The sequence below is a fragment of the Colletes latitarsis genome, chromosome 8 (genome assembly GCF_051014445.1).
Source record: "Colletes latitarsis isolate SP2378_abdomen chromosome 8, iyColLati1, whole genome shotgun sequence".
In the NCBI taxonomy this organism is placed as follows: Eukaryota; Metazoa; Arthropoda; class Insecta; order Hymenoptera; family Colletidae; genus Colletes; species Colletes latitarsis.
Window position 1 is genome coordinate 22,926,360 of NC_135141.1, and position 24,288 is coordinate 22,950,647.

Below are 24,288 nucleotides of genomic sequence, written 5' to 3' on the forward strand. Positions count from 1 at the left end.
TATGGCTGTTTGAAAATTGGACCATTTTTATGGGGTTTTTCTCATTTTGCGGGGTCAAGGACCAACTTTTCGAATATTTTTACGCTTTGTACATATTCCCCACCAAAATACGCGTAGTTTGCTTTTTTAAACATTAAAATCGTCCAATCCGTTCAGAAGTTATGACGTTTTGAAGATTCGCATGAAAAATCGGGGAAACATTTCTGGCCAGAAATTAGATTTTCGATAAGGAATTTTTTCCTCGAAACTGGGTAGGATTTCGAAGGTATGCGTAATGACCAAAAATGATTGTACTTGACCCCCGCAACCGAAAATAATTTTTTTAGAACGATTTAAAATTTTTAAATTTTGTCGAAAAAATTCTCACCTTCTCGAATTTTTTTTTCGAAAATGCGCAGGATTTCGAGGGTATGTCTATTCACCAAAAATGATTGTATTCGACCCCCACAACTGAAAATAATTTTTTTAAAACGATTCGAAATTTTTTTTTTTCGCCGAAAAATTTAGGCACCTACCCCCTGTCGATTTTTCTTAAAAATACGTTTTTCATTTTTAGTAATATTGGTTGACGCCCTACAGAAAAGTTGTCTAATACTTTTTTGGAGGTACCCATGAGCTCTACTTCAGAAAAAAGTTTCATTGAAATATATTCACAATTGTAGGAGTTATAGCTGTTTGAAAATTGGACCATTTTTATGGGGTTTTTCTCATTTTGCGGGGTCAAGGACCAACTTTTCGAATATTTTTACGATTTGTACATATTCCCCACCAAAATACGCGTAGTTTGCTTTTTTAAACATTAAAATCGTCCAATCCGTTCAGAAGTTATGACGTTTTGAAGATTCGCATGAAAATTCGGGCAGACATTTCTGGCCAGAAATTAGATTTTCGGTAAGGAATTTTTTTCTCCAAACTGAGTAGGATTTCGGGGGTATGTCTGTTGACCAAAAATGCTTGTAATTGACCCCCGCAACCGAAAATAATTTTTTTAGAATTAATTAAAAATTTTTTTTTTCGTCGAAAAATTTAGGCACCTACCCCCTGTCGATTTTTCTTAAAAATTCGTTTTTCATGTTTAGTAATTTTGGTTGACGCCCTACAGAAAAGTTGTCTAATACTTTTTTGTAGGTACCCATGAGCTCTACTTCAGAAAAAAGTTTCATTGAAATATATTCACAATTGTAGGAGTTATGGCTGTTTGAAATTTGGACCATTTTTATGGGGTTTTTCTCATTTTGCGGGGTCAAGGACCAACTTTTCAAATATTTTTATGATTTGTACATATTCCCCGCCAAAATACGCGTAGTTTGCTTTTTTAAACATTAAAATCGTCCAATCCGTTCAGAAGTTATCACGTTTTATAGATTCGCATGAAAATTCGGGCAGACATTTCTGACCAGAAATTACATTTTCGGTAAGGAATTTTTTTCTCGAAACTGGGTAGGATTTCGGGGGTATGTCTGTTGACCAAAAATGCTTGTAATTGACCCCCGCAACCAAAAATAATTTTTCCGTGAATGATTTAAAATTTTTTAATAACTTTTTAACGAAGCCACAATCTAAAAATTGATATTCTTGATATCCGTCTTGTTTTGGCCTCTAGAATCTCCTATTAAAATTTTTCCCAAGGGTGGCCGAACACCCTGTATATTAGCCCGATGAGTGTTGCCGGCGTACGAAACGTTTCGTGCAGTAGTCGTCGACCGTGTCAATAGAATGTAACACAGAGTGGGCTTGGTTTAACAACAGGCTATAAGCACGAGACCTTTGGAATGCAACTACGGTACAATAATCGCCGTTTTACTACCGCGAGCGTGGCAATTATTTCGATAATTCGAGGTCGCACAAAGGTCCATCGTAATCGTTTACGCCCGACTCTTACTCGGCCGTCCGTTAATGCGCACACTTATTCGTCGTAAAATTAATGCCCGTGAAAATTCTCCGCGCGTACGCATGTAGGTTGCTGGATCGGTGTTTTCTGCCGTCGGTGACTCGTTACGCGGGTTTCTCGTGTCCCATTTCTTTCACCGATCCCTGACTCGAACAAATACTCCAAAAACGAACAGAAAGTCTATCGATTATATTCGATGCAATAAAATAATAAAGATGGGGACGCCTTTGGTCGAAAGTTTCACACTTGCAAACAAGATCGTATAGCGGCCGAGCGAAAGAACCCTTCTTGTACCTGTGTCGAGTCTCGCGAGACTTCTTATCAGCCGTGCACAGTAAATTAATCGCGATATTTCTTAACTGCGCGAAGTGACTCTATGCAGAATCGATTACGGCGCGTTCTTTACCGTTGCTTTTTACGCGATCACGAACAATGACTAATAGGTTTTGCGATGACTTCTTTTCAAAGATCGCCACCCCTATCCCGAATCGAAGGCGACGCTTGGCTTTGGTGCACCAAAGTGTTTCTAGCGCTTGGAACCCGTGGCGATTCAACGGTTGAAGCTGGAGAACGATAGGCGGTGACCTTGATAATAATTCCAGAAGAATAAGAGGAATGCGCGGACTGGAAACAAGAGACCTTCGAAGTGCGAGTCACCGTAGGTCTTCCTTTCCCTCGTCATCCAGTTCGTCCACCCTCTGTGGCGCATCTTTTTCCCGCGACGCGGCGACGATTCCTCGAAATCGAGAAACTGGTCCGGCAACAATTTGTTATCCTACGGATCGAAGCTCGAATCGATCGGTAATAACCTTACTCCGGTTCTTTCTTTTCTTCTTGCCGCGTCCGTTCGTCTCGGGGAAAATCTAAACGTTCGGAGATCGAGCCTGGACGTTTTCAGAAAACAGGTTACCTTTTTAATCGCCGTTGGACAAAATCGCTCGAACATGCGCGCGATCCGCAGGAATGCGGACTTATTCCTGAGACGGGCACGATTACGTTTGCATGAAACAAGGGCTCGCGAGGATCGATTGCTTTTCGATCGCGTGGCACGAATTCCGCAGATCCCGGCAGACGGTTCTTTCGTAGGCTACGTTTCGCAGCGGATTTTTTTATTTCCCCTCAAACCACGCCGTCGCTTAATTAATTTCAAAGCGACACCGCGGGTATCCGCTGCTATTTTATTTTCGCTATTTAACCGGCGTTCACGCGAATGACACAATTTATGGCAAACAGAAATTCTTTACGGTCGGGACGTTTTGCTCGTTTTATCCGCTGTCACGTCGCGCCTGTTCGTCTTCGTGTGGTTGAGCATACGCGTCCCTTATATTATCGCGTTTATCGACCATCAAATCGTCTCTCGTCTACGTTCGCACGAGAGATAAAAATTACGACTGATCCTGCTTGCGAGATTACCACTTATTGCAACTTTCTGCAACTCTCTTGCGCACGGTTGTCAATTATCGTCGCCGCGTTACCCGATCGATCGTATTAACGCCCTGGTCTTCGTTCGAGAAGCCACCGCTGCGTTGCAAACAAATTAAAATCTTTTCTTTTTCTATACACAATGATAGTTAAAAGTTTTTTAAATAACGTAAAACAGGTTCGGTTAGAAAAATCGTGGTGATAATAAAAGTATGATGCCCAAGGTGACAATCTGTATGCAAACGTTAGAAACATATCTACCTTTCTGCTTATAATATGTCTCTTATAATATCGTCGGATACATACTCTGGAACCAATTTCCTTTTAATTAACTTTCAAAATAATTCCTGTAATTATTTAATCGGTCGCAGCACACGTGTTCGTGTTTTGTTTTAACATCCGTCTTCAACGGTTCTACGGTTCAACCACCGGGAACAGGTAACGTTCTCCCTATCGATTTACGTCAGAATTTTACGCGATGACCATCGATGTGAACGTAAGATCGTTTATCATAGACGAAGCATCGTGTACGGCAGTCTGTTGCGTACGCATCAGCGATATTCACCGAGCTAGGCAAACCGTTACCTTCTTACGCTTTTAATTACCTGCAAGTTAATTTCTGGACTCGCGACTTCTATTATTTTTCGACGCAACGTTTCAGCACGCATCGTAATCTATAAATATTAAATTGTTTGTCGGTCAAAGTTAAACGTACCTTGAAAAAATTACGACATTCACGAAACGTTGTTTAGGATTCCAAAAACCATCGCGTTCGCGTTGCCAATTGTTAATTGCATATTCCAGATCATCTTGCGCAACGAAACAACCAACTGGAAAATGACGTTACAAGAAATTCGAGAAACATCTTAGATTAGGCTCGTTAGCATTTACACGCGTCCTCGAGAATTCTTCTTGCGCAAAATAATCGCAAATTATCCCGTTCGAATCGCATTAATCCTCTGGCTACGTCCAACTTGAACCGTGCAAAGCTTCGACTGTGCAGAATGGCAATTCGGGTTACGCTTCTAGCTATCGTAAAGATTACGTTCGTATTACGGAACGGTTAAGAGAGTTTGAAGCGTCGATGTACGTTGTCTAGGTATTTAGTAGGTGGACCGATGCATGTATTAAATACGCGCGATGTACATCTGTATTTGCACGTCGTGTAGCCGTGTCAACCAGTAAAGCGGTACAAACGTCATGTGGCACGGGGAGCCGATATGAACGGGTACCGGAGTGCCACGGACACCCACGTGTGACAAGGCATCGCATAATCTGCTGGACATTTAGCGTAGGCTGGATACTAGCCGCGGTGGCTGCAGGTGCTTCGATAGGCAGGTGAAATTTCATAGCAAATAACGTGATTAAATGCACCGGCGGTGGCAGTCTGCGGTAAAGAAAAGTTTCAATTACACTCACGAGAGAAAGCATGAAGAATCGGCTCGAGCGACGGACAATTATTGAGAATGGACGGGTATCTGCGAATCATCCAGCATAATGAACTCTTACGTGATTTCACAAAATATCTACGAACGACGGGAGTTTTATTAGCCACGAAATCTACGTGTGGTTCTACTTTCGAAGACACCACGCAATATCTGACGAGGTGATTCGAACGAAAATTTTCCAAACAACAGCATCGTCCAGCAGGATATCGGACAGAAACGACGCGATCCATTAAGCGAGCATACACGACAAAACTATATTTACCAACACCGATCATCGTGAAAGGAGCATTAGGTGCGCGGAGAGGTACACGGGCACCTGCGTGACTTACAAGCCTCGAGTCTATATTTCAACGGGCGTTAAAGTCGAGGTCGATTCCATCGTGCTGGGAAGCTGTTCGAAGCTCCGATCATTACACCCGTTATAAGCTGTCACATAGCTCATCTCACGCACGCGGTTACGGCCACACACTCGTGCCGCGAATACTTTTCAATTTTTTGTATTTTGCAATCAGCCTGGGCATCGACGCGACTAACGTACGCGCCTAACGTCGCTTTTGTTCCTTTTTTAAACGCGTTCCACACGATGAACGCGCACTAACGATAGAACTTGGCGCAACGTACTGTACGATCGGTTCGATTCTAATCCGACTGACCGAAACTATTCCGGTGCTCTTCGACGCGCACCATCGGCAGGTGATCGAGGAATCCGATGGGGTTTCTCGATCGGCGCGTTACGAATCTTAAAGGTTAACGAAAGATGATGTTCTCGTGCACCGGCGTTGCATCATCTCGAGATAAAAGACTTTCACTCGACCGGACGAATCCACTCTACGACGAAGAGAGTTAAAAGCCGAGGTCAATTACCGTTGCTCGATTTCTCGACCGTACAGAAGCAACACCTCGGCCATAATTCGTCGGATACCGATACCATTCACTATATTCGATCGATTCGGATAAACGCCAAACGCAGAGCAATAGATCTAGCCGACTAGAACTTGGTGCGCGATTCTCCAAGACCTGCCGGCAACTAATAATAACCACGATGCGTACCAGTGACGTAATCTCATACAGTTTGCACGAACTTATCGAACAGCCCTCGTGGATCTGTAGATCGACGCTGTGCGCCACGGCTCGACGTCGGGCCTTTTCCCTCCCGAGCTTAATCGCCGAAGTAATCCTATCGATTACAACGTAATATCGTGTCTCTGTTTCATGTAGCTATTAATAACTCACCGGTAGAAGAAGCAACGTGGACGGGGAATGCCTGGCCGCGGCTTGCCTAAGACTAAGGAAGTGCAGTAGGGGGTCCTCCGATGCTCTCAACTCGTCCAGAGTCCTCCTGGCCTCGCTGTAACTCTCCAAGTATTCCCAGTAAGAGTTCCAAAACGAGCCGGGGAATAAGTCACCTGGCGACAGCGTGCACCAAGTTAATTAAAAGATAAATTTGTTACCTCGCGTCGTTCATTTATACGTCGAGTATAGCAAGCAATGGAAAATAATGATAAGCGACGTGGGTATAAATCGACCTTGATTCGTCGATCCCGATGGTTAGACTCGATGAAAACCCGGCACAAAATTTGTTCGCAATAATGGAATGTCCGTGGACGTCCGAAATCGTCGTACGAGAGATTCGATCCAACGATACATCATCTTCTTATCTTCCCTACGAAACTTGTTTCTGAGCGAGGATCTTTCTCCTTTCCTCGCTTCCTTGTTCGGTAGGGTGTCTTAACTATTACGGAAAGAGCCTTCCACGGACCGCTCACGCATCGTGAATATGATTTACCACCGAATCATTCGTGGTTCTTTTTCCTTTCTTTCTTCCCGTCTCCATCATCGTCCGTCGCAGACTTCCTTGTGCAGTAAACCACGAATTTATGGCGGATCGCCCTGTGTATACGGAAGCCTCGCTTTCTATTAGGTCGTCCATCGAGTTCGCGCAATATTTTAACCTTTTCGATACCAATTAATAAGGTAGAAAGTTGAGCCAGAAAATTCTGATGCAACAAAAGGAACCGTACCGACTGTTATCGAAGGAAACGTGTCATGCAGTGAAAAACTCACGAACTCGATGGACGATCTAATAGTACGTTCGACGGAAATAGTAAAATTTGTCTCGGTTGCGTGGATGGCTGTTTCTCGCAAATCACGATTACGTAAAACTCCAGATGTCCTTCGCGTGATAACGATGCATTCGAGTACGGTGATTAAAATTTTCCCGTCAAGTACAATGGAACATCCGTTATTCGAACTTAAACTGCTTGCTAAGAATAGAAGATTCGTAATGGTTGCGTGTCTTACGTACACCATACTAAATACATGCATTCTTAAGATCGAACGTTTCGTTATTCGAAAATTTTTACACGCGAATAATCGTTTCTTCCTGGCGATTCGGATAATGGACGTTCCACCGTAGCGAGTCGAGTCGACACTGTGGATTTTGCGAGCAAATTTGTCTACCTATCGCAATTTTTTATCCCATATAGGAACGAACTCGAGCCTCTAAACGTTACAATCTAAAATCTGACAAGAGGACAACGAGCCTGGTGTACTCACCCGATTGGAAGGTACCGCCGTCCCAATTCTTCAGTGCCCTGCGGATCTGAAAGAAAGCAAAATGGGCGCGGTAGAATTGGCTCTTAAAATACAATGACCAAGATATGAGGGAGTAGAAGGGTAGAGGAAGAGGGCAGCATATATAATACATGAAGCATAATACACGAACGAGTCGAGGGACCGTCTTATACGACGGTCGGGTCGAAAACGATCGTTCGATTACTTTCTTATATCCGTCGGTCGTTCTTTCGACGATACCTACACAGACTGATCGATTCTTTTCGGCAGAAAAATTTCAGGATGAAAGAATCGCGAATTAGAAGGAGGTAAAAAATTCCTACAAGTTCACTGAATATAAACAGTAATACTATTTATTCGTTTTGTGATCCTGCATTCGTATCTCGAGCCTGGCCATTTAAATCCGAAATACCCTGTATAAATCCATGCATTATGTACTACGCATCGATAAGTAAATTAGTAACATTTATGCGATACACGTGTTAAGATTCGAGCAAACAACAGCGCGTACTTTACGTTCGTCGTCGTGTTAACGTTTAACATCGACGCGGCCGTAAAGTCGAGAGAAAGTTGCGTAAATAAAAGCCGAGGCAGGTGGTTATCGCGAAATGCAAATTTACATTTTCTTTACAAATACGCGAGCAAAAGTCTTTATCGATGGTCCGAGTCCTCGTCGAGCGATTCTTCTTCGCGCGAAGCTGCGTCGGACGATCATCGACGATCCGTGGTTAATTGCCTCCGAGCCACTAATACGTATCTATCGCAACCACCGTATAATCGTAATAAAACAGATTGCCTCCGTGCGCAGCTTCTCTGCAACGATCAATTTGTTGCGGTTTAATTACCGCGTGATGCGCGCGAGATATCGTCGTTGACGAAACCCAATGATCGATGACGACTCGCTCAACAGCATCCATTACGAATTTTAGGAAGCGGAAAGATGCATCGTTCGATTAGCTTCGCGACACGTGCTCGTAAGAAAACGAACGAGACGTATTCAACTTGGAACTTACGTTAGTTCGGGGGACAGGTCGTCGACCTTCTTCTCACCCAAACCTTAAAGAAGCGGCCGTTGACTCGTAAACTACGCGATAAGCTGTCCCGAATGGAGCAAGGAGCTCGTTTACAACGTTGCTAGAGAAATTATTTCACCTTTTACAAATGTTTAATGTAAGAGAATACGCTTTCTTCTCGAAAATCCTCTCCTTTAGCGATCAAGAATGCGATCGAAGCGTTCGGTAAAAGTGTTTACCGCGTGGTAGCGAGAGCAGAACGCCACTTTGTTTCGCGAGATTGGTACTTGATATCTTTATAACTGCAATATGCGCATTTTCGCAGACAAAAAGATACTAGGACCTTCAGCGGATGGCGGCCTCGACGGGGCAAATTGAAGAAAAGGACGCGCGATCGGTAAGCAGCCGATGAATGCGTTGCATCGTCACGTCGCCATCGGCGTCACGATGCGTCGGCGTGTCGATGCGTTTCTTATTGTCAGATACGCATCTATGTTAAGTATACATACGATGCGTGCGCCCATGCATTTATGCATAGCATTATAGCGACTCGCTTCGTGACCCATCCATTTACCGAGAGTTATTCTCGAAAATCCAATCGTGGATACCGATGCTAGATTTTCGTAACTCGATTTAACAAGATCGTAATGCATAGGGCATCGCTGGACAGAGACAGCATCTCTGTGTTAAACAAACGACGACGGAGGATCTCGCAAAATCGATCACCTATTATCTCAAGATTGGATAATCGTCGCAAAATCTCTGGTGGATAATTTTTCGCTGGATGTTCTTTCCCCTCGACTACAGACACATTTCTCGAAGGCGGTTTTAATTACACGTCGCACAAGCACGATCGTGTCCCATCAGTCTGCATCATCCATCCGAAACGATCACGACGACGACGGATACGCGTAGGGCGTTCCCAAAAAAACAGCTCGAACCACGCGTTATTAAGGACTCTATGCGTGGGCGTTTTCAGCCTCCCATTATTATTTTATAGTCGTCGGAGGAACTCTATAAAGATTTTCTTTTTCCTCGTTCGATATTGACGATCGATAAACGAGATCTTGCGATGCACCTGCAGTCGCGCTTAACCGATATTCTTGTCAATACTACTTTCCTATTCCCGTTTATGCAAATTACCGCTTTCAGGCATCCTATTTCCTCTGTAAGTCCCATAAACGTTATGCGTGCATTAAAACGATAAACAAGTTTTTTTTCATCGGCTATTAATATTATACGAACGACGAATGGGCCCCGCGGATTCGTAATTAGGTTAGAAAGGAATTTTTACTCTTCCGTCGCGTCTCCGCACCGCGCCATACAGCTTATCCTTTTATACTAATTTATTTCTCTTTTTGCCTCGAGATTGACGATCGATAAACGACAGCTTGTGACTACGTAAATGGTCCATAGCGTTTCAGATGTTTCTTTATGAAAATTAATGGCAAACAATTCGCGTTCGTCGACACTGCTTTAATTAGTTCGTTCCAACGAGAGGATCGTAAGAGGTCTTCATAATCGTTCTAATTTCGACCAAGTGAATTGCTTACACCGCTGACTACTTGTTTTCGTACTTAACTTTTTTTTCCACGGTTACGCGTTTATCGTTCAGCTTTTGCTCCTCGTTTATCGACGCGTGCTGAGAGACTTGGAAGATCAGCGAGGCGCGGAACTCGTTTCTCTCTATCCCAGTTCTTTCCAACGATCAAAAACGGCCGAGCAAAGGTTAGAAATTTATGAAGGAATCCGTTGTTTTTCCGACATGGCTCGAGAGCGTATTTCGTTCTCGTCGTACGGTCAATTTGTCGACGTTGTCTGTACAGTGGGATCATTGTTGAGCCCCGTTTAGGCGATCGAGTCGTAAATTACACTCGGAAGGAACGCGAAACGGTGGTTTATGTCTGCCTGGGACAAAGTCCAAGCCCCGTAGATCGGATAAGGAACGATTAAAAGAGTACTTAAATATTTCGACTCGACGTAACTTTCGCTAGCGTTGCGTGGACAGAGACAGTTCCGGATCCATGACCCAGAGACCGCCGAAGAGCAACCGAACGTGTCGCGTGGGCCGTCGAATATAAACCTCTTGGTTCTTTTATCGTCGAATTAACAGCAGCACCATGGTTGTCTTCATTGGCAACGGGAGCGTTGGCCGCTCGGTTACCGGAGAAAGTGGATTCGCGCTTGAAAAACTCTTTCTCTTTCCTGCCGTTAGGTTTGTTCTCTCAACGAGCAGTCGATCGCCTCTTACTTGCACCGTCGACAAACCTCTTCGATCATCGTTTCACTGTCGTAAAAAATCCGACGCAGTACCGTGGCGAACGAATCGAGCCGCAAGAGAAAGACTTTCGGAGCGAAACCGTGACTCGAGAAGGGAGCGATTCGAATTCCATCCGAGATTATTGCGACTCGCGGGGCTACCTTGCCACGATATCGATGTAAATTTATCGATCCGTCACGATCAACGTCGATCCGGGCCAACTATGCGCGTAACTCACGGTCGCGCCTTGTTCGGTAACGAGCGATTAACGAGCTCGCCCCGATCGCGAGACTAATTTCTCGATTATGCAATTCGAACGTTTAAATTCTTAGCGTTAAGTTCGTTAACACCCCTCGCGAGCACGTTATAAATTATCGTACGTCGAATTTTTATAAACATTCGTAGTTCTATCGTTAAGCAAACATACGAAACCTAAACCACGCCTAACGTTCCGTCCTATTTGTACCAATTTCAATAAAATTAACGAATTTGCAACCACTAAATCATACGGTCGAGAGCATAAAGAACTTGCACACGGTCGAGCGAACAACGCGTCTCTACCAGACGCACTTTCTCCTTCGTGAGATAAAAGCACGCCGCGGTAAGAACGTTTCACGATTTCCTAGGACGTTGGGCGACCGATAGCCACCTCGCCGCGCCGCGCCGGTTCGATTAATGCTATAATGCTACCGACAAGACAAGGGCATGTCCTCGACCTGGATGCTTCGCTGGACAGCGATCGACGCACGTCGATAAAGTAGCAGTTTTAATTTACATTTTCTATCTATAGAAAAAGATCTGTGCGACTGTGATCGGTTAAATAGCGTCCCTGGTGCGTTGTGGCGAACGTGGACGCGACATAATATCGTTGGTCCTTCCGATGTCCGGAACAGGGCCCGCCGCGAATCAATCCAGTGTTCAGCCGTCGGTATGCGCGACCAGGAGATTAACGTTCAAAGTCCTCGGTCGTCCTACACGCATACGGCCGGATGATTAGTTACGAGCGGTCGTCTTATGAATTACCCGAGAGCTACGAACGGCCATTATACAGCGCCGCGAACATCCGGTCGTAGTCCCTCTCGGGAGAATTCTAATCCTCCGGTGGTCCTTAAGGCGGATGGACACCGTCCGTTCCGGCGTGTCCAGAGGGCCCGACCGAACGAACATCGAATCTCAAAGCTCGAAACGATGCGCGATTAAACGCTGACAGCGACTAATTCGCATCTACGAGTCCGCGCGATTACGCTCGACGCCGGATGGAAGTCGCTCGGACGGAGTGGTCTGTCGCACCGGGTCCGGGCGAGAAGAAATTAGAGATCGATAGGGGAAAAGTGGTTCCATTAGCGATCCCATCCGACGGAATTGAACCTCCAAATTCACGTATTTATCATTTCTCTGTATCTTCCTTGTTTTAACCACTCAACGGTCCAACGGTTGACTCTCTGCGAGACGAAGCTCCTCAAAAATAAATGTCTATGCTAAAAGGCGAGAGGCTGAATCCTGATCGAGCTCTCCGCGGGTCGAGGGCTTTTATTTTCTCGAGGCTCTGCTCGATTCTCGGTTTCGACGGTGGCTGCCTTACCTTATCCTCGCGCTAAAAGGTCGCGCGTTACACATAATCTAACGATGGAATTTCTTTGTCGGAGGAGACGAAGACAGAGAGGCTGAAAACCGAGGGTATTAAACTTTCCGTGGCCATTTGACGCGATGTATACGCCAGACGGGTCGAGCGAGTCTTTACGATCTTGCAACCGGCTACGAGAAACCGAGAAATTAATAATGGGCGTGTTTTTCCTGCCGCTAAATAACCGAGCATTCCTTCTTCCGTAACGCGGGAAATTTTCTTCCTGCTTCTCTATTTATTCGTCCACCGACCGTCGAATCGATTCTCTACGCGAAAGTCGATATTTTATTCGATGAAGCGAACACGAGAGAAATTCCCATTGCTCGTGAATAAAAACAGGAATATACGAAACGTTAAAAACACGTCGAGGGTAGATACGTGAAATTCTCGTGGATTGTTATTCTCTTTTTTAAATAAAAACGGATGCGACCAAGAGTCGATCGTTTTCCCGCGTCGCGGTGGACAAAAATGAAACTGGAACGATTGGAGCTGCCTCCGCCCCCTGCGTCCGAGACAAACGAGACAAACGAGACCTTTGCCGACGAAATCGAAACCGTTCTCGGCGATCCGGTACTTCAGTCCACTTTCCCGACGAAACGCCATGCCCATGATCATCCACTTTCCTACGGCACGTTCGTCGCACCTTTTTTTCTCTCTCGTTAGCCCGCTCCTCGTTCGTGGCTGCTCCACTTTCCTCTCGGTCCTTCTCCCTTTTTTTTTCCATTTCGAGCCGCGAAAACGGAGGAGAAAGAAGCTCTGGCCGAGAAAAAAAAGAAGGGGAATCGACGGACGACCCCCTAATGCGAATAAAATTGCGTCCCGTCTGCCATCAGAGGCCGTTCCTCCGTTCTCTTCGTTCCTACGTTCCGTCGAGGACCGAACGCGGCAAGAGGAACTAACGCGCGTCGGTATTCGAGAACTCTTTGATCTCCGTGCGATAATGTACGCGCTGCCGGATCATCGCGCGCCACTTAATTAATTTCCCAGCATTCCCCGGGACCTCTTTCCATCTCGCGGAATGCGCGTCGGTATCTTAATGCGCCATCTTTCTGAATTTTCTGCCGGGATATCGCGGAATCGTGACTTCTGCCGGTCATTTTTTCACCCGCCATCGACTTTGCGTTGCCACGCAGCTTTTTTTTCAACCCCCACTCTCGACCAGATCGAATCAAGATACGATCACCATACGTAACCATCGAGTAGAATCGCTAAAAGACGAAATTATTTACGCGCCTCGATCGATATTCGACGTAGTTAAAGGATCGTTCCAAAGCAGTCCGCGAAACACGAAGAGTTACCTCGAAGCAAATTACAATAGCGCGAGCGCGGAAGGGTAAAAATCGAAGGCACGAGAGGGCGTTGGTCCGGACGAAGCGTAGTTGTCGCATTCCCACTGGTCGGTGCAACGAGCGGCGTGCAGTGCAGGTGCACGTGCGCATCACGATGCAACTACTCCTCAGCCATACGCCGCCATGACCGCGGTTACCGTGGCACGCTGTGTCCCGCAAAAACGTAATTTACGGTCGTACCGAGTACCGAGAGCGAGAAAGAGATCGAAGGAGCGAGCAGGTTCGACTAAAAGACTCGGACTTTCATCCTTCTCTTCGAAATTCTACGTTCAACAGCCGAAGGAGGCACCGGCGACGATGAAACGATAGAAGAAAAAGAAAGAGGGATCCGTATGGCTCGTTGTAACAACCTAACGCAATTACGTTACACCGTGAGCATACGTATCTTTCGCTGTTATTACACGGTAACGCAACGAGATCTTAATTCGAGAAATCCTTCGAGGAAAAGTACAGAAGGGATTGCCAATATTCCCATTTATTTTTATCTTCTTATTTATTCGACGAACTTGAATTTGTCCGTGCTACTTTAATTATTCGGAGTAGCTGCAACCGGTTGGATCACTCGAGCTTCTAGAAATGCACGTTCGATTTAATGAAAACATTCGAGTTCCGCCTCGAACGCGGTAGAACTCGTCCCTTCGTTTCCGGGTACTCGAAGAGCTTTACGCAGAACGCAAGACGCGAAGAATCCTTCGAATCTGCTAGAGCAGCAAATAAAGTAAGAAAAGAAGTTCGTGTATTCGCGGCTGTTCCTCTTCAGAAGTCGGTCCGTGTCCCTTCGGAAGAGAAAAAACCGAGGAAGAGCGGAGTGCCAAGCAACCAGAGAGAGAGAGAGAGACGCGTCTCCCTCGGTTTCCAGGTGCGCGATTGCTTCTAATTGCCCTTGTGCTGGCCTCGAGGTGCTTCCGAAGTGAAATTGCTCAGTGGCAGAGGAGACCGCGCGAGCAAACAGGCGACAACGAACTGGAATAAAAAGGGAACAGAGGCACCCGGGTCGAAGCGTTTTCGCTAATTAACCTTCGGTCCGCCGCGGGATTCTACGCCGCGTCCAGAAGCCCGGATATCGTCCTCGGGCTTCGGAACACTCAGCGAAGACGTTTCGTTATACAACATCAAAAGCAACGGTTTCTCTTCGAGTTGTGTCAGCATTAATATCGAAAGAGTTAATAAAGACCTCGTGTTGCGTTCGCGAAGGAAACACTCTGGCGTGCAAAAGTCGGAGGCAGATCGAACGATATCGAACGATCAAGGGCGTTCTTGACAATACCTTCCGCGACGGCCGCGAGTATCGCAAAAACGGCCATACGTCGAGAACGTTGCCATAATTAATACACGTCGGATCGGCAGTAATCGTTCGGCGCGAGATCCATCGAGAGACGGCCGCGAAGATTTGCATGCTTTTTGCGCGGGACTTGGTTATTGACGAGCAACGCAGCGTTTCGCCGCGCTGAATAAAGAAGGCAGGGGCGTTTCTTCGCGAGTTGGTTTCGCTCGAATCACGCGCAACGATCTTCGGCAGTCAGCATCAGCGCGAGCGCCTTTTTCACTTTACGAGGCTGTTCGCATCCCCGCGGCCCACCGAGCAGCTCGCTCTCGTCTTGTAAAAGTCAATATTTATGAGGGTGCTAACCACCGTCATCGCTCATCCCGACTCGTTAACCGGCTCCGCCGGCGTGGCTTTGTGTTTACATCCGAAGGACAAGCATCCACTTTATTGTCAGCCCTAAGAAAACACGTCCACCGTAGCTGCTACGTGCCTGTCCTCGGGCGAGATCGCCTTATCAGTACACGGAAACCTTCTCGACGATATTTTCTACCATGTTTTTGGTGAAAACAGTTTCCCGAACCTACCATAGATTATCTCTCCTCGCAGCCGCGAGAATTACATCTACCGTGTTTTTGCCTATGTCGTTCGATTTTTAAACCGACCAACGATCGATCCCGATAAGCTACCCCCGGAAGAAATATCGCAAGTCTGATCGTCTTCCGAGACGGAGGACGATTTAAAGAGGAGCTCGGAGCGTCCGATCATCCGCGATTCCCTTTCTAAAAGGTTACGCAGACTCGAATTAGCGTAATTGCGACACACCAGAGCCGCGGAGGAGAAAGGCAACGTGCTTCTACGAAGTAACAGGTGCCGCGCAATCTTAAAACAACGTGGCACGGTTCCAGTGCCGCCATCTCTCAACCGTGTTTCTTGCTCCGTCTGCCAATAGCGTATATGCAGTCGGTCGATAAGAAGAGACCTGCCGTTCACGGCAAAAAACTATACTAATCGACCAACTATAAGTTCTATGTTTCGCTCAACGCGAAGCGGCAATATCCGACTTTGAAAATAACTGAATTACTCACCCTCTGACAGTGCTCGAAAGTAACCACCGATAGTTCCGCGATCGGCTGGAAAATAACATCGTGAAATTTGGGGTAGTTTCGTGTTAATGGTCGCGCGTACAATTCTTTGGCACTACACAGAGCCTCGTAATACTCTTCTTCGGCGTGCAAGAGCTTCTCCGTGGCTCTGTACTTGCGATCCATGTCTGTAAATAAAAGACGATCTTCAACTTCTATACTCCTGATACAACTAAAATATATATCGTGTACTGTATTAGCGAAACAACTCACCTCCTATCGGATCGTACTGTCTGGCGGAGTCTTCGATGAGTAAAACTTCCCCGTGCAAGAGTCCCACGTCAGCAGCTGGATCGACCTCGGCCCTGGAACCGGCGAGCAACAGTCTGGGCCTGCAGACTCGATATTTTAGAAGCACAGGAGCAACCACCGTCGAAACAGCACCAGGAGACGCGCCAAACAGCTGCAATCAAACGGAGGAAATCGCGGATGAACATAATACGATGGTCGGTTAGAATCGGTAAAGAATCGCCGCTCGTGGTTGTAAAGTAACTTCTGTTACGAGTGGACAGATCGAGAACGTTATTTCGCGATCGCGTATCGGTCATAATTTTCCGAAGGCACCTATATTTTGCACTCGTTCGATACCTGTTCCGCTTCTCCATCCTCGAGACCGAACCCCACGAGAACATTCTAATTACGAGAGGGAACGGGGAGGCGGTCGTAAAACGAGAGACCTCGAGACCAACTTAGAACCTCAAATAGCTTTGTTATTACGCGTGTAAAGGTACAACCAGTCGAATTCTTCTACTTTCGAAATTTTCAGGCTGCGCCGAGGCAAGGAAGGCGCGATTAAACGACCGTTCGCGGTCGGAATGCCTCCGCGGAGGAAGATCGGCCACGGCCAGATATTTACGATCCGACGACATAACAGGCCATACCCTGCTCGGGGATCAGATAAAATTCGCGAGCCAGAAGTTGCACCGGTGAAACGACCTTTCGGTTGCCACGCGCAAAGGTCGATTTATATTATCCGTTCGGCCAGGGAACGGTTCGATTCGATTCAATTCGGTCAAACATTATCGCGGCTGAAACGATACAAATGTTTATATAGGGGTTTCCAGTAACAGCGACGGAACTTTGAATTGTTTTGAAAGAAAAGTCTAATGGGGTCGAGTCGCAAGATATTAGGAACCAATCGACAGCTGCATTTTTCGAAATAATCTTATCGTTGAATTTCTTGATCTCGATAGAGCATTGCCGAGTACAAATGATTCGAGCAAGCGAATAACAAATACTAAAATTCTATCAAAGTTATCGAGAAACCTCTATATTATACCTACATCTTCCTGTTTCGTGTTTAGCGTGAGTTACAATTTTCCCATCTAGTCGGTCGCGATCTTAACGCCGAAAGGCTTAATTGAATCGGATCAGCCGCCGACGATGTTTCGATGATCGTTCAATCGGCGGCGGCGGCGGCCCGGCAAACGAAATTGTAATGTGTTGCACGACTTCGTGGTTACTGGTATGCTCAGCCACGACCCCGCAGGTAACCTTACGCCGGCGTAGCAATTATCGCTGGCACAGTAACGGCCCGGACAATGCAATTTAATCTCGTTTTACGACGATACGGAGCGCAGTTTACGCCGACATCGGACGCCGATCTTTCTAATCACCGTTCTCGGAACGACTCTCGAACACATACAACCAATGGATTCTTTGCCGACCGAATAATCGACAATTTCAAAGGGATCTACACGAGCCGATCGTACTGTTACGCCGTGGAAGGATTGCTGGAAAGGTTCTTTCAAGAAACCCCCGAATCTCATTCAATTGCTCGTTCGTCTTCACTAAAGTAATACTCGATCGAAAAGCGCCGACGCGTCGCAACGTTGTGTTATCTTCGCGTCCAAGTTTTTGCGTGCAAATGCAGATACGTCCCTCCCCCTGCTATCGAAGAGGAGACCGCGTACGCCCACTCTCGCTTTTAATGAAGCCAAACCGGAATCGTACAGCTGAATCTAAATTGCATAATTATACCGGTCCATCTTTCTCTTTGCTCCTTTCTGTCCCGCTTCATCGCAAAGGACTTTGGCGTCCTTCTTGGTGCGTCGTTTTCGCCGCGGTGTTGCGCCGTTCCTCCTTTTTTTCGCTCCGTAACCTTCGTGTTTCGCGGCCTTTCTCTCTTCTCCGCTGCGCGCGATATGTACCAACATACATCGAAGCGAACAGCAACGATTATAAATTGCCGCGATGTCGAGTACAACGCGTTTGCGCCTGCGCTTGCGATCCGCAACCGGCCGAACGCAAAATCGACGCGTTTGCTGTTTCATATCGTAATTAAACTTTTGATACCCGAACCGAACGGTCCGAAAGTTTGTGTCTCGGACGCACGCGATCGCGCTTTATGGATGTTAATATTAGGTTAACGATTTGGGGCTCGTTATTTTTTTTAAACATATCACCCTCGGTAGCCGAACAGCAACGAGATTACAAGTCGCTCGCGGGAATGATTGAAACGACTGTCCCGAAACCGGTATTTAAGAAAAAAAAAGGATCCCCGATCGAGATCTGTTCCACATCGCGAATCGCTCGAGCCCCTGCCGACCGGATATTGCCTCCAATTGCCTCGAAAACTTCCCTTCTTTGCTCTTGAATATCCGCGTCTCTCCTGACCCCAGTGTCGTTCATTAAACCCCCTACCATCGAGGTTAATCAAATTCTGTTTTATCATCGTTTCTGCCTCTTAACGAAGCGATGCACGACCTTTTTCCATTATTACAAATTTCCTAGAGATATCGATTGAATCAGAGACACGTATAGCGCTCGATCGCCAAGCCTTCCATCTACCGCGATCGTGATCTACCATTAAACAACGTCTTTAATGTCATTGCACTCAACTATGAATCGGTAGTCAGCCAACACAATACGACTTTCATCGTCGCAATTTCTCTAAGCGCGTCGATTTATCCGTAACCGTGTATTGCGCTCGCGAACTACAGATGCCTTTGCTGCTTCGGAAGGATTACCACTGCGAGAATCCCTACCGTGTGTTTGTTCGAAACACGTACACGACGAGCATCCTGTCCCTCCCAGCCTCGTTACGGAACAATGAGCGTCGTTACATTGATCACAAGCTAGACCATTCTGTCGAGAAACGGAAGAGAATAGACTGTTTCGCACGGCGACGAACAGAAGGACGAACCAACGCACCGATTTACTCCTTTACAGTTTTATTAAATTATCAAATACCGATTGAAAATTTTCAACCATATCAACGTCAGAACCCATATTATATCGGTTGCACAAGGATGACGTAAAAGTAGCTTTTCCAAACATGTTTACGTCAGTCGCGTCAAATGGACTAGATTGAAATAACGGCGACCCTGATCGTTATTGGAGAAACGATCAATTTGACGAGCAGCAACCGATCCCACTTGAAAAAGATTTTCAACGGAGCACGCGTCGATGAGGCTAATATTTTTTAATTCAGCGAATCATGTACTTCTATCGGTCAATTACCGTTTAGAAGGGTCCGCGCTGGGATTAGAAGAAAACGACCGCGACGAACGATTATGGCTCGAACGCGTGTCTATCTACTCCCAAGTACTTTACCTATTCAATTTCATCTTCCTTTTGTCGATCTTTATATTACTTTGACCGTCATCTTAAAAATTGATCGTAAAATTCAGCTAATCTAACATTTAAGGGAACGTGATTACTCGCTAACGATTGCCAATAATGGATCGAGAACTATGGTTGTCATGTAGCCAAAAGAATAACCAAAGGCCATACCTAAGTATATATAGATCGACGCTGTAGTGGCACAGCCAAGACCGTTTCACGATCGTTCGATCCCTCCAGGGTTTCGTGGATCAACGTTTGCTCGTTCGCGTAGACAAAATTATCGAAACCTTGTCGGTGATAAATTATGCTATCGGGCAAATAGAACGAAGGTTCTAAAAATAGGAAGTACTTTTACGATCGAGTTAATCTCTGAAAGGATAGAGCGTGTTTCGACCACAAACATGGTTAGAAATCTAAAAGTGAAATGATAAGTGTTATAGACGTATATTGCTCCGATCGAAGGAAACATCGCCTCCCACTCTCAGTCGCGGTTATCGGAAACTGTTTACTACGTAAGTAGATACATGAATGGTAAGGATTTTCTATCTTCGAATCTGGTTCAAGAACAATCAACAGTATCTTTCCAAACACCCGATATAATACAAGTTCCACGGTGTATCGACGTACGCGAACGGTACGAGCTTAATAAAACCACCGATCCGTGTGAACGCAAAAAAGTATGCGAATGTGGACGCAATTCGACGCAGGTGAGCGTATGCGTGTGCGGTAGCTGCGTTCTAGGCCTCGCCCATGCTAGAACGCGACCGATTCGACCAATTCGTCGAACCCCAACAACACCAGCAAACAGTCTTTCGTTCCTTTCGCTTAAGAATCGAATCGCTCGGCCGCGTCGCGACGCGATCGACGAACAAGCCTATGCGAATGCGTGGTTCTACGAGGCTGTTCGATGGCTCGATTCGTGAGAACACAGGCGTAAATGGAAGATCGCCATTCGATGCGCGGATCGCTCGGGACGCGCGCAATGCATTATACATATGGCGCGCCTGAAAACTATCGTCCCGACTGAAATCCAGGGAATTCCGATTAACCTGCAGTTCTATGCTCCGGGACACACGATCCTACCGATCGACTAGACTGAAAACTTTTCTTCGTGATACCGTCGTCGAAAGTTGCTCCGAAACGTATAGGGGTTTCCAATAACAGCGACAGAACTATGACTAAATTGCAAACACTTGCCAAAATTCATCATAACAGAACGACAACGAGCACGCGCTCTCTCGAGTAGAAAGACACGACAGGAAGCGAAGATTCACCGGTATTTCCGCTAGTTGACTCTCGAGGTTAAAGGTTCTAACGACTGTTTATGCTTTACGCTATTCACAATCATGTTGTTAAGAATTCCGTGTACACATAGAAATAGCAAGCACGTAGAATACCAAAATGTTCAACTAACGCGTACAATATTCTCCTTTTCGCCAAAGTTTCACCGTTGTCGTACCAATTATGGAACTAGAACGGTACAGCTCAGTTTATTCCTGGGAGAAATCGGAAATGTCACGTGAAAATACGTTGACAGTCGTGAAAGAAAAGTTCTCTTTATTCTATATATTGAGTGATTTCAAACATCGTGTCGTTTTCTATCGTACTAATATTTTAGAGCAAACACGAAGCGTCCCGGATCAACTAATCAGGCGATCTCAGAGGTGGTAACCTAGGAGTCAAAAATAGTAAAATCCAGCCGGAGGCAGTGACCCGCTTTCGGATGCGCACATGTCTCTTGCAAGAGGAAGGTATCATGTATTTTGTTCCTTCGTTTTTTTTTCACATTATCGACAGTCGCGAGATTAACACAGCAAACAACGAAACGTGGAGGTGGCGACTATCTGTGTGACAACGATTCCAACATGACTCGGTTTGGCCGGCATTTTTGCGTCGCAGATTAAATCCACAGTTGCATGATTCATAAATTGACCTGATTCGTCGAAGCGTTCGAATATTCTTCAAGTAGACAATCTATTTTATCGCATCGCGGACCTATCGTTTCGATTCCAAGGAATTTAAATATACATCAAGCAGCGGTCCAGTTGTATAAGAAGAAAATATTGACCTAGTAGGTATAGAATTTCACGAAATTCAACGGGTTAAGGAGCACAAAGTAGCGGTAATTTGGTTCTATTGTCAACACGAGCCACGCACTTTCGTCGATCGCGTAGATTTTCTGTCAGCCGGGCCACGCATTCGAGAATAGACGTTCTCTCGGTCTAAATTTGCATGACCCAAAGAGGGGCCACTGATCTCCATCGTCGAAAGTAAATTTCCTCGAATCGTTGCTTCGAAACCCGTTACGTGTTGCGTGTTTCCATTACTCGATGCAACGATCCGTCCATCGAAAATACAAGTGACGTTTCGAACGATTTAGTATCAAGAGCCAAATTAATTTTGAAAAGAGAAGCAGCCAATTGGAAATGGTTAGAACGGAGCCTATTAGCGAGACTAATGAACCCTCCAGTTAGGACTTTAGCTGCATACCATGGTCTTGGATCTACTTAATTCCTCGACTACTTAAAGATTAGTGTTATTATATAGTCCAAAGTCGAGGCGATGAAGACCAAGGAACACCCACTTGGTTCTCTAGGTCAGCAGGGTGATGCTTTGAGCGAAAAAGGCGAGATAAACGAGCCGTTGGGAAGGAAGACACGCGTGGGTGGTTTCCTCGCACGTCGTACGACTTAACGGCCGGATTCTGCGCGAGGAAAGAACATTCGGTTCGCCGTTAATGGATTAGATTCTTCTTCGTTTTTCTATTGTCAGATTTACTGCCCAGTTATCTCGGGATCGGTCCAAACTTATATGCGCGTCGTTAAAACCGTGTAAATACGATGTAAACGCGTTTGCCTTAGACTTTGTTTTAACGCGAGAGCCTTGATGTTAATCTACCGAATAATCGTTTCTCGGCAACGCGTTACGACCGTTCATTTGCGAAGTACACGCCTATTTGCAGATTTTATCGCGCACGATCTATCGTCGAGTAAATTCAAGGATAAAGCCGCGACATTTCGACCGGCCATAACTTCGAATATATGGACAAAGAGCCATCGGTGGATTTAGAAAAAGATTTACCGTTTGCTTTTACGCGGTAAATCTTCCTCTCGGTCGGCTACCGAGGTCGCCTTCCTCTCAAATACAAGAAACTTTTACACATAAACGTATACACACATTTTTTTGCGGATAGAATATATCGTTCGATCGACACGAGTATTGCTCGCGGTCATTCCCTCGGCACGAAGGAAGAAAGCAGCGCACACGTTTGCGCATTTTTAATTGCCCCCCGTGTTGCTGGTCGCGATTAATTGTTTCAGCAGTCGCATCAGCAGTCTACATCTCGTTCCGTGACAGCGACTTAATTGGCCGGCTCCATTAAAATTCTCCCGATGACTAATCCGCGAGGCGCATTCTCTTTCGCAATACGCACAAAGACACGGACCGAAAACGGTAGTAGGATAACGTTCTGCTCGCGATGCATGCGTTACCGAACCGGTAATCGGAATCACAAAACCTAGGCGAAAGGATAGACGAGTCAAATATCTGTCGGGGAGAAAAGTTGCCCGTGGCGAACGATTTGGTAATCGTCCAAGTAGGTTCGCGGTCACGGAATACCGAGCAACTCGACCGAGCTCGAATTTTCGTGGAAACGTTTAGCATTATCGCGCCTTGGCATCGAGCGAACCGAGTCGTTAATTCCGAAATTTCGAAAGGTGTCGACACCTTCCTTTATTAGGTTTTACGTCTCTAAAGCAACCATTCTGCGAAAAACGTCGTTGCGCGTTTCTTTCGGGAGAGTGCTCGGTCGTGCGTTCGAACGCGACGATTCGATCTAGTGCACGCACGTCGCTGGAGAAACGATTAATTATCATTACGCGCTCGTCAAGCACTGTCTCGAGGCCTGACAGGCTTTCCCGATGGCACTCTCGACCCGACTGCAAGACAAATTAATTCTTAACCCGTAGCGATTCGCGCACACATGTTAGTTGTGTCATTCTTGCGATTTGTGGAGCGTGATCTGCTTGGACGCGACACAGTTCCTCGGACTCGCCAACTCGAAATCCGTCTCTAAATTATTATACAAAAGTTATTGTCCTTGTACGGAAGCTGGAAGCAAATATCTTACGGTACCGTTCTTTCGATTAATTATGCAGATTTGTACGCGTACGAGCAACATTAAACGCGAAGCGAATTGCGAGCGTAGCACGTTCTACGTAGAAAACAAACGTGAATATGCGAACGTAACGAAAATATTACGTGCCAGCGAACTCGATACGACGAACGAACCGGTGACACGCAAAGGGAATTAGAATACAGGAGTATACCGTTACGATAATGGTGAAAGTAGAGACACCCACTTGTCCAGCCTTCGCTACTCCCATGCGTCGCACCGCTGAGTATGCAATTAGCATAATTATTGCAATTTTGAAGAAAATAGAACACATCAAAATAACTACATCAATTAAATAACATGAGAAGAAAATTATCCAAACGATTTTCGGTAGCGTTTGCTGCCAGTTAATCGAATACATAATTTCAAACGCAACGCGTGTATTGTATTACAATTGCGCACTTGCGCGAAAGGCCGGTAAAGGCAACCGAAACGAAGGAAACTGCAATTAACATGATCGTTTGGTACGATTGTCTCACCTTCCTCAATGTCTCGTCCGCCTACATTTACCAACGATCGGATCCAAAAATGCGAGGATACGGTATCGAAAGGATGTC

The 24,288-nt window shown here is 45.9% G+C and overlaps 1 protein-coding gene across 5 annotated transcripts in view; it reads right to left on the minus strand.

Moving 5' to 3' along the window:
* Positions 1-24,288, minus strand: part of LOC143344778 (uncharacterized) — a 125,927-nt gene that overhangs the window by 80,705 nt on the left and 20,934 nt on the right. For 4 of the 5 annotated variants that reach the window (XR_013080141.1, XM_076771177.1, XM_076771178.1 and 1 more), the window contains 4 exons: positions 16,204-16,393; positions 15,934-16,118; positions 7,318-7,363; positions 5,995-6,167 (listed from right to left, as the gene is read on the minus strand). Coding sequence is in view for 4 of the 5 variants with exons in the window: in XM_076771177.1 (XP_076627292.1) it covers positions 5,995-6,167; positions 7,318-7,363; positions 15,934-16,118; positions 16,204-16,393 (594 nt within the window). In the remaining variant the exon portion in view is untranslated. Of the gene's footprint in view, positions 1-5,994; positions 6,168-7,317; positions 7,364-15,933; positions 16,119-16,203; positions 16,394-17,273; positions 17,407-24,288 lie in introns of those variants that run through there. The other variant, XM_076771179.1, reaches the window with a different exon arrangement.